At 37.1% G+C, this 15079-nt stretch overlaps 1 protein-coding gene across 3 annotated transcripts; it reads right to left on the bottom strand.

Moving 5' to 3' along the window:
- On the bottom strand, positions 1-1501 carry LOC119982327 (geranylgeranyl pyrophosphate synthase, chloroplastic-like). Of its 3 annotated transcripts, none has more exons than XM_038825639.1 (2): positions 1145-1231; positions 1-990 (listed from the first exon to the last, which is right to left on the bottom strand). In XM_038825639.1, exon 2 carries the CDS (start codon positions 986-988, stop codon positions 167-169), a length of 822 nt encoding a protein of 273 aa, XP_038681567.1. In that variant the 5' UTR covers positions 989-990; positions 1145-1231; the 3' UTR covers positions 1-166. The 3 variants fall into 3 exon arrangements, with proteins under 3 accessions (XP_038681567.1, XP_038681566.1, XP_038681564.1); XM_038825638.1 differs by having other exon boundaries at positions 1-1026; positions 1145-1229; XM_038825636.1 differs by having other exon boundaries at positions 1-1501.
- Positions 1502-15079: the final 13578 nt, after the last annotated feature.

The following is a 15079-nucleotide window of genomic DNA, read 5'->3' as shown; positions in this document are numbered from 1 at the left end:
TTAAATTTAAAACTATCTCATTAATTCATATGGGAGCAACACCATTAAAAAAGAAAAAACAATATGCAATAAATGAGAATGAGCATAATAATGTCTACATATTATTTCCCTTCTACCTTTAACCATAGTAGGGCCGGTTTGACCAATACTACGACAAACACCACCACTAATTTTGACGGTCGGCAATGAAATGTGCTAAATGGTACAAAGGAACAGCCCTTGCGGCATCAAAATGTGCAAGCTCTTCTACTGCTTGATCAACCAACTTTTGCGCAAAGTTCCTTGCTTTCTCAATCCCCATCAGTTTCGGGAAAGTAGTCTTATTGCTCGTCAAATCCTTCCCGACGGTCTTCCCCAACTCTTTCGTCGACTTTGTCACTTCCAAGATATCGTCCACCATTTGAAACAACAACCCAATACGACTCCCGTACTTCCTGAGTCTTTCCACATCGGACTCACTCCCCCCTCCAATTATCGCTCCGCAAACGACCGAGGCCTCTAAAAGCCTCGCGGTTTTGTTCAAATGAATATGCTCTAATTTCTCCAAATTAATTTCCTTCCCTTCACAATCAAGATCCCCAAATTGCCCTGCCATGAGGCAGTCGGACCAGATCGCTGAACACAGCTCCACAATGGCTCGAACCACCCGGTTCAGCGGAACATCTATGTGCTCAAACGGAAGATAGAAGAGCGCGGTGCTAGCGAGATTCGCGACTTCTTCGCCACCTGACGAGCAAATGTTAATAAACTCCATCGTACATGCGATTGGCATTGCCAATGCCTCATCTCCACCTACTAATTCACACGAAGCAATACAGATAATAGTCCTCAAACGCTTCGCTCCTCCAAGAAGCGAGTACCTCATCGCCTTGCCCTTCTTTTTGGGGGTTTCTAATGGGACTGGTTCATCAAGTCCTGTATTTACTCTTTTCAGCTTCGAATTCATGTACTCTTCGAGACTAAACTCGCTTAATCCATTGCTCTGCATATCTGTAGAAGTGAAATTCTTGGTGGGTTTGAGAGGATCTGAACAGGGTGAGTCAATTTGAGCCAAAACGAACTTGTAAACATGTTTGATAAGGAAAATTAGGGCATTGACAAGCATGTTTTTCCATGTGCGGAGGAGTGAAAATGTGGTTTTTACCAGTTTTCCATGGAGCTTCAATGGCACCAATCCATCAAGTGCCTTGTTCACCCTTGTGATCCTCAAAGTGACGTCATCTCTGAGTCTGAGGGCTAGAGATAAAGAACCCATTACTACATTTTCAGTACTCATAAATTCCATAACAAGAGGGATGAGAAATAAAAATGCAAATCTAAGTAGGTATTTGTAAGCAGTGATGATGATTCTCACAAGTGAAGAAGCCATCAAGAACAAACTAGTACTTACAGAGAAGTATAGTATAATCAAGGAACTAGAAGCTAGCGTGCCTATGTGCGTATTGGGTACTATATATATAGATGTATCAGCGGCTACACTAGATTGTCTTTAAGCCACACCATTATAACTCTACTAAAGGATATTCCAAAAAAAATTAAATCTAGGATTATCTTTGAAATTGTTTGGTAGGTTTTATAGTTCAAAAAGATAAGCTTTTTTTGGATCTTTTTTTAAAGTGAAAATGAAAAAAATATATATATTATCAGAAAGAGGTGATCATCGCAAGGCTGTGAATGCTCGAGTGGTCTGGTCCTCAGAAGTCTGAAGAAGAATCGATCGGATTCCTGCTTAATATCTTAATGACTCATCAACCATACAGCACTACACAGTCTACACTCGTGAAAAACGACACTCTGTTTTTATTGGAGCTGTCTTTTTCACCTTTTTTTCATGAAACACGTCAAAAGCATGCACGCCTTTCCGTGCACTTGTATTATTTGTGGTGAACCGAGCACTAAGGCCACCATTTGATCCGTTGTTCTAGGCTCGGCCCGAGTCCGATCCGGTTTGAGCCTTAGAGGCTCAGCCCGAGCTTAGAGGCTTGGGTTGGGCCTGGGCCTTATTTTGAAGGCCTGGTTTGGGTCGGGCCCGAACATCATGTCGACCCCTAGGTGAACATCATCTTTTTGTTTGTTTTGTTTGTAATTAATTATTTTTAATTTTGAAAGGAACTCAAACTTGTGACCTAATTCAAGTTTTGAAAGATTAATCCTTATATCACAACAACACTAACGACAAGATGAATCTCAACAACCTCAATGTTTGGATGAAATCAAGATCCTAACAAAACTAACAATCAGGATAAGATAATCCCAACAAACGTCTCATAGCGTCTATAAAATGAACTATCAACCTGAGACGAGGTAGACACTCTGAATTGCGATATTTGATACTTTTGCCATTAGATTGAACGAAAGGATGATCGACAGATGATAACACTTGAGAAAGACACTAACTTGAGCGTCAAGTGTCTCCGGGTCACAAACGATCACACTCCCTTTGCTTTTGTAGGTCAAAGATTGACTATCTACATCATAACTTGGACTCCAATTACTGATGTATGGATCATGCAGATTTTTACATCCACAAAAAGTGTTATGTTTGAAGGAAGAAGAATTATATATATTTCTTTGTCTTTTGACTACAATCAAGATGGAGCAAGATCTATTAACGTACCGACTGGGAAAGGGAAAAAAATCTTTAAACTTTAAAGATAAGTATAAAGCGTCCGAAAATGTTAAACGTTCCTAAATTTTTTTATTCATAAACATATATAATTTATATGACATGTCAACTCAACATGCTCATAGATTATGGAAATTTATGGACGAATAGTTTAGGGACATTAATCACTACTGTAAAACATCTTTATAAAGTCGTTTTTTAAAAATGCCACTTTAAAGTCTCGTACTTTCTTCCAATAAATAAATAAAGTACTTTAGAGATATGTATGGTGACTTGTTGGCTTGTAGTTATTCCGTTAAGAAGGCTATTCTTGATCCTTTCCATGCAGAAACATTGGGTGCACTCCATGACGTCAAGTTGGCCATCGATTTGGGGTTTCTTCAAATTATCCTTGAAGGAGACTCGAGTATTGTTGTGTAAGCCATAAGAGGAGATGAGATGAATTTATTAAATTGGGGAGTGGTGGTTGTGGAAATCTGTCCACTGCTATCTTCCTATTTTAGGAGCTGGGCTGTATGCCATGTTCAAGGGGGTCAAATTCGGCAGCGCATTGCCTAGCTCAAATGGCCGTCCAGGACAAACAATGTAGAATGTGGGTTGAGGATGGACCTGAAGGTGTGCTGCCTATAGTAGAGAATGAGAAGTTGAATTGTCGTTTGTTTGTGCGAGAGTTTTGTTATTGTTTTGTGTTGCGTGCTAGCTAGACTTTTTAAGGGAGTTTCTTTGTTTTAGTTCCAGATATGGTTTTTTATGCCATATTTGTTTTGTAATCCACCTTTTGGTGGCATGAGTGCCTATTCGTAGGCCTCCAGTTCATACAAGTAATATCATTGTTTTATAAGAACATTGAAATTTCACTAAATCAGTGAGATTTTCAATCATAATAGTAAAATTCCTTTAAGAATCAATCATGATAAATCATACTAAGCATATAAGAAATTTCATAGCAAATGAGTACATATGATTACTCAAACAAGTAATATCACTGTTTTATTACTTTATAATAACAGTGAAATTTCTTAAAGTTTCAATAATGATAAATCATATTAATTATGTAAGAACGTTCATATGAAATTTCAAAACAAATAGAGTACATATGAATACTCAAACAAGTATATCACTGTGTTATAAGAATAATGAAATTTCTTTAAATCAGTAAAAGTTTCAATCATAATAGTGACATTTCTTTAAGTTCCGCTCATGATATATTAATTATGTAAGAAGGTTCATATGAAATTTTATTGCTAGGGAGTACATATGATCACTAAAATAAGTAATATCCTTGTTTTGAAAACAATAGAATTTCACTATTTCGTTTATATATATTTCACAGTTTTCTGAAATTTTCTATTAGGATCTCTAATTTTCGCTTATAATATATCAATTTCATAGGATTTTCAATCCTCTAAAAGACTCCCACCTAAGAGTGGGCTAAGAACCTCACTGTTTTTAAACCAAAAACCACTTATTCCCCCTTAAGACAATAATAGATTGAGAAACTCTCCCTCCATTAACTCTACTCTACTCTTCATTTTTCAATCCAAGCAAAGCCTAATGGGGGATCTCTTAGTAGATCTTTCAAAAAAAGAAGAAGAGAAACTATAACACACCCCAAGCCCAAAGTATTAAATGGACTGGTAGATGGTGCCTATGCTTTCAGGCTGGTTTCTTAGAACGCCCCATTGGGTTCTTTTTTGCCCCCAAAGGTTTTACCCAATCATCATATAACTGTTGGGAGATGAAGTGGCCTTCGACTGCCCAGTCCAATACTAAGTTGTCGAATCCATTTCTCGGAACAAGGCCCATGTAGCCTATATATGTTTATGTCCATTTTAATTAAGTTGCCTTTTTATCATCATATGTTTAGGGACTTGGGGATATGTAGAGTTAGGCTTGGTAATAATTAAAACTAATATCATTAGCGTTAGAGAAATTTGATAAATTTTGTGTTTGGTGCAGCGGAACCGCATGCACTAGCTACTGTGCGGCTAAATGCCAGCGAATCCGCATTAAGAGTACCTTTTCTCAAGCGGCAGCGTTTTTATTGACTTAATTTTTTTATTTTCAAAAAATGTGGGGCGCACATATTAAAGTGTATAAATTTTTAAATTTTCTTTGTAAAAAAAGTTGGTAGGGCTGGGACTGGGTTGGTTTTACCGATCATTATCGGCCAACCGACCCATTACCGACCAACCGATAATCAATCATCAACCGACTCATGGAGTCAGGCCGATAATTTCATCCGACCCATGCAGAGATGGGTTGGTTGACGGTTGTCAAGATACTTAAAAGTCGGTTGGCCGTTATTATTGGCCAACCGACTTCCAAGCAATTAACAAAGTCTGAATAAAATATTTTAAGTGTATAATTATTTATCTAAAGAAGTGAACTAGATACATGGGCTTTAAGAACCACTTAAAGAGTTGTATCAAACCACAATACAAAAAACAAGTCCAATGTTTGACCCAAAATGAAATTCAGGGGCTCAATCGACCTAATGGTCAAAGGTAAGGGACATTTTTTGATTCTTCTCCCTCTAATATAAGCTGAAGGTGCATCTAAAATAATATTAATATATGATATTAAAGGTATTGATTAGGTATTTTATGAGAGGAATTATTCCTTCTAGTTTCTTATTTGGTATTTCTATTATAATTATTCAGTAAAAGATAAAACATGAACTTCCAACTAGAGAGCATGTCAATTCTACATTCTTTAAATAAATATTCATTTATGGATGAGACATGGCCTTGTTCACAATGAATCCAAGAAAATTGGCCTCCATTGTCAAGATTCAGTTTGATGGGCGCCAGAGAAATTCTTTGATTGATTTTGGTGATGTATTGGAGACTTGAAGGATCCTTAGAGACAGGAAGAACAAGTGGTTTACAGATGAGTAGATCACTATATTTAAAAGCATCCATACATATCTAAATATTTTGAATGAAAGGAAATGATAGAAGATTGGTGTTATTATATAATAATATTGAGACCATTTAAGCATCCGGGTTGATGTTTACTCGTACCAAATCCATTGAGCATCTCTTGGAGTGGTGCATAAAGAGAGGAAGCCTATTTTTCATTTGAGTTGCTGAGTTCCTTCTACAATCTGCAAAAAGAGGAAGCCTTTTTTTTTTCCCTACAGTCTGCATTTGAACCATTTTAGGATGTACAGGGGTTTCATTGAATCATTACCACTTGTATGAGGCGACGGAAAATGTGATCCAAGGCTAATGGCTTCTCTTCATAATAATTCAAGGGTTTATTTGACCTGAAATGAAGTTCAAGGGCTTCAATTGATCTAATGATCAAAGTTTAGCGACCTTTTTGATTCTTCTCTCAATGTTTTAGAACATAAGAAATCAACACTGTTTCAAGAAAGCCAAAAATAATGCACTGTCACTAGTATATTGCAGCAATTATATATGTCAAACAAAATCTTAAGAACCGTGTAAAGTTATGTCAATCACTTCCACTTGACCAACTCAATTGCACTAAAAAACCACAATTTAAAATCTTGAGAACCAGGTAAAGTTATGTCAATCACTTCCACTTAACCACAAAACGTAAACAGTAGCTTCACATTATGTCAATCACTTCCACTTGACCACAAAACGTAAACAATAGCTTCACATTTTAAGTTCGTATAGGAGAATATCTATACACAACAATTCTATAGTAATGATGTTTTTATTGAGATTTATATAAATACTATACTTTTAAACCCTTAGATATGTTAAAATAATTGAAATTAAAGTTGATTTAGGGATTAGAGTTAGGGTTTAGAGGTTTAAGGTTTAGGGTTTAGGGTTTAGATTTTAATGTTTAACATTTAAGATTTGCAAAACAAAGAATGTTAGGTTGGGATAGTCAAGTGGACTGTCGTAACTCTTTGCAAATGCATGAGGTTTCAAGTTCAACTCCCACGCATAGCAATTTTGATGTTATTTTCTTACATGAGCCAAACGCCTGTGAGAGTTTTGTGGAGTTAACTCTCCTTTATGGGCTTCAGTCTCGTTCTCCTCGCGTGGGCTTCGACCCGATCTTAATTGTTGCCGGTGTGGAATCAGTTAGTTTGGTGGCCCGAGTTTAGAGTTGGCACAGTTGTACAATGGATATATTGGGTTGAGAAATTTTCGGTTATCAAAAAAAAATTTATAGGATTTGGGATTTATGGTTTAAATTTTAGAGTTTATAGTTTAGGATTTAAGATTTGGAGAACAAAGAATCTTAGGTTGGGATAGTGAAGTGGGCTGTAGTAATTCTTTGCAAATGCGGGAGGTTTCAAGTTCAACTCCCACACATGAGAAAATATTCAGTGGGAAGCGCACACCACGTCATTCCGCTGACATGGTGTGCATGCTCCACTGAATAATCAACACTTGGCGTCTCTAGTCTTAGTCAGCAAAAGATTTACCAAAAGAAGTATATGATTTGGGATTTATGATTTAAATTTTAGAGTTTATAGTTTAGGGTTTAAGTAACTTCATCATCTTCTTGTCAACTTTTCATCATAGATTCGATATATCATTATTGCCACTAATTTAATATTATTTCATATTCTAATATATTTATTATTATTTATTTTTCATATGATTTTATATACACATTTATGATATGATGCTTATCACAACTTATATATATATACACACACACACACTTATATATATCAATATCTGGCATTGAACCTGTCGTCACTTACTTCAAAATTTGACTTAATTAATTTACCAATATTCTTATCATAAAAATTAAAGTATAATTCCTTACTCAATTGCACATATATATATTTTTTTAATTTCTCATTTTTTTTCTTATGCGACAATATAATCATGGTGGGATCAGTGGATCACGCATGCTGGTAGTTGACATCTCCGTAGAGAATTTTTGTTCTTCCTCTTCCCATTTTTTTTTTTAAAATTCCACTGCAGTTAATAAAGAGATAGAAAACGCTAAGTGGTGACACTTGCACCATACAATCAGTATACTACATAATTAACATAATTATTGCATTTTAACATTTAATTTGATACTATAATTTATTGAGAATCACGAGTAACTCAAATAACACTTACGTGTGTGATATTTCACAGAAATCTTGAGTTCAAGCCTCCTCATTCCTTCCTTGCACCCAGAAGAAAATATCTTAACAACTCAAACCGAGCTGCCAACTCTCATACTGCATTATTGTGGTAATGGTATTTTTATTAATTTTTGATATGATAATTGATTGGATACCTTGGGTGGGTACTAACTTCCATCATTTTAATAAGTGCTGCCTTCTTCCCATTCTCCATCATCACCACTTTTAATGTAATCTATATTATATTTGTTATTATCACCTTAAAATTTCTACCATGAAAATGTGTACCTTTCACCAAACATATCATTATTGATAGTGAATTAGGGCTTCCACAATTCATTTAGAATTTGAGAGTTTATAATTTTAATCCAATGATTTAATAAATGTATCACATCATACGATACTTTTGTTTTGAAAACTTGTCCAACTTTTTATCCAGTTATGAATTATAGACTTTAATAAATTAAGGAGCTACTAATCCAATTGATGTCAAGTATAAAGGCAAAATAAATACTATAAAAACAATACTCTGTTTTCACATGGGAGGAGGGTAGGAGAGGGTTAATTTTGACCCCTTGCGCTGCTCCCACATCATATTTTTATTTAACACGTTATTCCTCTCAATATTGACTTGAAAAAATAATAAAGAAAAGATAATGATCGTCACATTTTTATTTTTGGTTAAAATATCCACCACGCAACTCAACCCCCTATATATTTTATATATATATATATATATATATATATATATATATATATATGAACCTGAACCTCATCTTCTCCACCTCAAAAACCCTCCAACCTAGGAGTCCAATAATTACATTATTTTCTTTCTTCTTCTTGTTCAAATTGAGATGGGAACCAAAGCAGCAGCAGCAAGAAAGCAAAGCAAGGCGATGAAGGTGGTGTTGGCAACAATTAGAACATTTTCAAAGGTCAAGGATTTCTACATGGTGAGCTTGGAGCAATTTGGCAATGGAGTGGCTGGGAACTCAAATCCACAAGCTCCAACCTTGGCAAGGAGTTACAGTGTCAGCTCTACAAGGAAGGCAAGCAACGTCGAAAATCAGGCCGGGCTTCCACGATCCATGTCCGAGAGCAGATCAAAGTCCAACTATGGTGTGGGGTCATATGTGCACAATAATAATAATAATAATCAGAAGAAAGGATTGGGTTATGGTTATGATAATGAGATGATGAAGAGGAGTTGCAGTGTTGGAGGGAAGAAGATGATGATGAGAAAAATCGATGAGGATGACAGTTGCTCTTTCAGGAAAGAAGATGTTACTGCTCATCTAATTTACCCTAGAAGTAAAAGTTATTCTCTGAAAAAAAGTTCTAGTTGCATCAGATTGCGCTAGTGTTTGTTAATTGATCATACATCTTGATATTCAAAAGATTTCAAGTATGTAGAGAATTATTTAAGTGTGATTTTCAAAGATAGGGAGATCATGTATTATTTACAATTAAAATAAATGTATATGTATAGCTGAATGTAACAATTTGGAAGTATTGTTAGATCAAACATGACAAGTAGCGCCTGTATCATCGTTCTTTTGGGTTGTACGCTATGTTTGCTTCTGGCATAATTGCGGTAAGCTTTACAACTTCCTCAACAACGTTGACATGTACATTTTTTCTTTTTGAGATGACAACAATCTTTGATATTTGACAAAAATTAAATACAAGTTTACCTTTGATTTTTGTAATAACAGTTATATAGTGTATAACCATGAATTTTAGTTTGCATTTAACCACTGTTAGTTGCATTTTATTGTGGGTACTTAGCAAACTTAATGGTAATATTTATTGTGACATTTAATACACAATATATGATACATCTAATAAAATGGATTGTTGGAATTTCATGACAGTTTTTTTATTATAGTAATGGCAAAAGAGTACTTTTCATTCCTCAACTATTAGCTGGGTTTCATTTTCATCCCTTAATTATTTTTTTTCCCTTTTTCGTCCCCCAACTATGGGAAATTATCATGTTTATCCCTCGAATAAATCTAGCCATTGAAAAATCTTACGTGGCATCATATTGTTCGTCAGATCAAGTTTTTCCCAACTTCAATCTCACTTAAAAGGATGAAAATGATACTAATCAATAGTTGAGGGACGCAAATGGGAGAAAAAAAAGCTTAGGGACAAAAATGAAACTTACCCCGTAGTTGAAGGACGAAAAGTATCTTTTTGCCTTATAGTAATCAAGTACTTATTAAGCATATAATACTAATGTCTATAATTACAATTATTATGAATACAAAAGTTATATAATTACATACATCTAAAAGTTAACGTAAAATTATTATTTTGAAAAGCTCACCGAGCATAGCACGGGTATTTCACTAATTCATTTAAATAGTAACGTCACGGTTTGATATTAATGCTCTAACAAGCTTTTATATATATATATATATATATATATATATAAACTGTATTTATTCGTAAGCAACCACTACACAGTTACAACTCAAATAGCACAACTGAAGTATCCACCAGATATCAAATGTTTTATAACATAAGATATCAACACTATTTCAAGAAAGCCAAAAATAATGCACTGTCACTAGTATATTGCAGCAATTATGTATGTCAAACAAAATCTTAAGAACCGGGTAAAGTTATGTCAGTCACTTCCACTTGACCACAAAATGTGAAAATGTTGTTTACAAAAAAAACATGAGTGCACATACAAGAATTTCTATACATAGTTACACACAACAATTCTAGTAATGACGTTTTATTGAGATTTATATAATTACTATAATTTTAAACCTCTAAATCTGATTAAATATTGAGATTAAAGTTACAGTTTATGGGTTTAGGATTTAAAGTTTATGTTTTAGTGTTTGAGGTTTACGAATTGGGGAACAAAGAATCTTTGGTTGGGATGGTGTAGTTGATTGTGGTAATTCCTTCAAATGTGGGATGTCGCAAGTTCAACTCCCACGCATAACAGTTTTGACGTCATTTTCTTGCATGAGTCAAAGGCTTATGAGAGACTTTGTGGAGTTAATTCTCGTTTGTGGGCTTCAACCTCGTTCTCCTCGCACGGGCTTCGACTCGGTCTTAACTGTTGCCAGTGTGAAACCCGCTGGGTTGGCAGCCCGAGTTTAGAGTTGGCACAGCTGTAGTGGGTATCTTGGGCTGGAGAATTCTCGATTATCAAAAAAAATTACGAATTGGGGTCTAGGTTTTAAATGTTAGAGTTTTATAATTTAGGGTTTAAGATTGTTTAATCATTTTTAATTTCAAATATTTAAGAGTTTAGAATTTTGAAAGTAAAAATAATTACATAAACCCCAATAATTCAATAAAGACGTATTTATTGGAGAAAGACTATTAATTTCAAGTTTAATTGAAAAAAAAATCTAGAACATGATAGATAAGGTGGAGAGATCTGGATCTTAAATAGCCTTTAAACAAACGTGCCTGCATCAACTAATTATAGCAATTTATCCATATGTGGATGTGTAGTCACAATATTTCATGTGATACTGATGAATTCCTAGTTCTACTACGTTGAGTTAACCACCTTGTTACAAGATGAAATAACTCAGATAGTGAGAATAAATCTCGTTTTCAATTCATAATCATAAGTTGCCCGTAGGCTAACATGATAATCTCTATAAATAGTCTACTTAACAACGTCTCTCCCTACTTTAAGGCTGCAAATCCCTTTATTGCAGCCAAGACATATGGCTTAATAATACGTACTAATAAATATGACAATAATTGCAATAGTTATCCCATAATAAAGCTAATCATCCTTCCATGATTTCAGCTTCCATCACTCCAGCAATGAGAGGCTTCTTTGCTCCTTCATTACTTCCATAATAACCGGCTTCATTACGTGTCATTAATGCCAATTCGGTAGTCACCATTTCTGTACTGGGGTCAGCAAGGACTGGACCATCCTCTTTGCTTGAACTAGCCTTCTGGGCCTCTTTAATCCTGAGCCTTCTTGCTCGGTTGTAAGCCCGCTTCATGGCCTTACTTGGGTGTTCATCATTCCCTCCCCCTTGGAATGAGTCCTTGTCCTCAAGGACTAAGTTGGGAAATTGGATCCGGATCATACTCAGATCTTCCCAAGTGGCCTCCTCCGGAGGTAAGGACTCCCATTGAATTAAGACCTCCCATCTATAACAGTTTCCTCTTTTAATTCTTCCGTACTCCACAGCTTTCGAGGGTTGGAGAATTAATTCTCCATCAGCATCAGTTGGTGGTAACTGCTGGGAGATTACTTCGCTATCACCAATTCGCCTTTTTAACTGGGCCACGTGAAACACCGGATGAATATACGTCTCTGGTGGCAAATCAAGTTTGTATGCCACAGTCCCTATACGCTGGATGATTTTGTAGGGTCCGTAATATTGACTGCTGAGTTTGAACAGAGCCTTCTGAGAAAGGGACTTTTGCCGATGTGGTTGAAGCTTCAAGTATACTAGATCTCCAACTTCAAATTGTTCGTCCCTACGTCCCTTGTCATGATACACTTTCATCCGATTATTAGATCTTTCCAAATTGGCCTTCAGTTCCTTCAGTAATTCATCTCTTGCCAACAACTCCTTGTCAACTTCGTTATTGAAAGATTGCCCCATTTGATAATGCACCAAAATAGGTGGTGGTCGGCCATATAGATACTCAAATGGTGTTCGCTTAGTTGATGAATGAAAGGTAGTGTTATACCAGTATTCAGCCCAACTAAGGTGGTCCTCCCATCGACGTGGGTTTTGATGAGTGAAGGCACGCAAGTACTGTTCGAGAGACCGGTTGGTCACCTCAGTTTGCCCATCGGTTTGTGGGTGATAGGCCGAACTCATGGAGAGCTTAGAACCTTGCAGCTTGAAAAACTCGTTCCAAAAATTGCTTGTAAAAATCCGGTCCCTGTCCGTGACTATAGAACACGGAACACCATGGAGTTTAACAATGTTAGCAACAAAAAATGGGCAATAGTTTTTGCTGTGTAAGGATGTACCAATGGAACAAAATGTGCATATTTCGTCAGTCGGTCGACTACCACCATGATACCATCATAGCCATTGGATTGGGGCAGTCCTTCGATGAAGTCCATGGTAATGTCTTCCCATACTTTGTCCGGAATGGGCAGGGCCTGAAGCAGCCCTCTTGGCCGTCTGGAGTCACTTTTAACCCGCTGACAAGTATCACAAGATGCTACATATTCCTGCACATATCTTTTTAGTCCAGGCCAATAAAAATCTGGGCTAACCTTACTTGGGTGCGAAGTACACCAGAATATCCACCCTCGGCAGTACCATGGAAGTGTTGTAAAATTTTCCTCCTCAATTAAGCATCACTAGGGACCACTGTTCTGCCTTTAAATGAGATGGTATCTCCTTTATCCCTGAAGTCGGCCATAGTTCCAGGACTATCCTCCATCTTTTGTCGGATCTTCTGAATATATGGGCACGTACGAGTGGCTTCACGGATCTCTTCCCAAATTGCACACGTTGATCCTATTATTGCTTGTAGAGTCGGGTGTTCAGTTCTACGAGAAAGTGCATCAACTACTAAGTTAGCTCTCCCTAGATGGTAGTGTATTTCGAAATCGAACCCGAGAAGTTTGGCCACAAACTTTTGCTGCTAAGGTGTGCCGATCCTTTGCTCGAGAAGATGCTTGAGTGGCTGTTGATCAGTGAAGATCTTGAATCTTTTTCCAAGTAGGTAAGGCCTCCACAAACGCACTGCTTCCATGATTGCCAACATTTCTTTGGCATATACTGACCAGCCCTTCTTCTTTGGCCCCAAAGCCTTGCTCAAATAGGCTATGGGTCTATTTTTTGTGATAAAACAGCCCCAATTCCAGTGTCGCATGCATCAGTGTAGACTTCGAATTCACTACCAAAATCGGGCATAGCCAGGACTGGTGTTTGCTTCATAGCTTCTTTCAGCTTGTTGAATGCAGCGATTTCAATGGCAATCCATCTGAATCCTCCTTTCTTCAACATGTCAGTGAGAGGTTTAGCGATGACCCCATAATGTTCGATGAAGTTCCGGTAATACCCCGTCAATCCAAGGAATCCTCGGAGGCTGGATATATTTTTAGGAAGTGGCCACGACTGCATGGCGCTGATTTTCTGCTGGTCCACCTTGACTCCTTCGCGTGACACGATGTGTCCCAAATACTCCAATTCCGCTTGGGCGAAGGCACATTTAGATGGTTTAATAAAAAACCTGTGGGATATCAAAATCTTCAACACTAACCGCAGGTGTGATAGGTGGTTATCCTAATTGTTAGAGTAAACAAGGATATCATCAAAAAATACTAGAACAAATTTTCTCAAAAATTGCTGGAAAATAGAGTTCATAGCATACTGAAATGTCGATGGGGCATTGCATAGGCCAAAAGGCATCACGAGGTACTCAAAGTGACCATTGTGAGTGCGGAATGCCGTTTTGTGAATGTCTCCATCATGTATTCGGATTTGACGATATCCGGCATGAAGATCTAGCTTGGAGAAGTATTGCGCCCCATTAAGTTCATCAAGCATATCATTTATGGTTGGTATGGGAAAACGATCCTTTACCGTTGCCTCGTTGAGTGCCCGGTAGTCGTTACAAAATCGCCACGATCCATCTTTTTTTTTAACTAACAATACCGGAGAAGAAAAAGGGTTGTTGCTGGGTCGTATCAATCCGCTTTGCAGCATTTCTTTCACCTGCTTTTCTATTTCATTTTTTTTTGAAAATGTGCATACCGGTAGGGCGCCACATTGACTGGTTTAGATTCATCTTTCAGCAGAATCCGGTGATCGTAGGCACGTTGTCGTGGTAGAGACTTTGGTTCCTCCAGTAGGTCTTGAAACTCTACTAGAAGATCTTGAATTTCTCCTGGCAGTTGTATTTTTGGTGGTTGTTGGTTCTCCTCCAAATCTGTTACCTATTGTATGGCGAAGCAATGGCTGTCGGATCGCCATTCCTTCTCTAATGAAGAAGCTTCAATGACCTTGCTGCTTTCTGGAGGTTGAGCACAAAGTTTGACCCATCCATCCCCCCTTGGGAATTCCATGGTCATAGTTTTGTAATCAGACACCACCCTTCCCAACTCTTCCAACCACTGTACACCAAGGACCACGTCTAGCCCGACTAGAAGTAGTAAGAAAAGGTCTACTTTTGTTTGGAAGCCTTGCATTTTCAGTCCAGTTTCCTTACATATCTCCTTGCACTCGAGATTTTCTCCATTTGCCACGCGAACTTCGAATGGCTCTACCGATTGCACCTCCAACTTTAATGACTTTGCCACCCTACAATTGATGAAGTTGTGCGAGGACCCGTTATCAACCAGGACTGCTACCGGTTTATCATGGATGTATGCTCCTAATCTCATTGTTCTAGGTCCACGA

Source organism: Tripterygium wilfordii, chromosome 17 (assembly GCF_013401445.1).
Source record: "Tripterygium wilfordii isolate XIE 37 chromosome 17, ASM1340144v1, whole genome shotgun sequence".
In the NCBI taxonomy this organism is placed as follows: domain Eukaryota; kingdom Viridiplantae; phylum Streptophyta; class Magnoliopsida; order Celastrales; family Celastraceae; genus Tripterygium; species Tripterygium wilfordii.
This window is presented reverse-complemented; position numbering and strand designations above follow the sequence as displayed.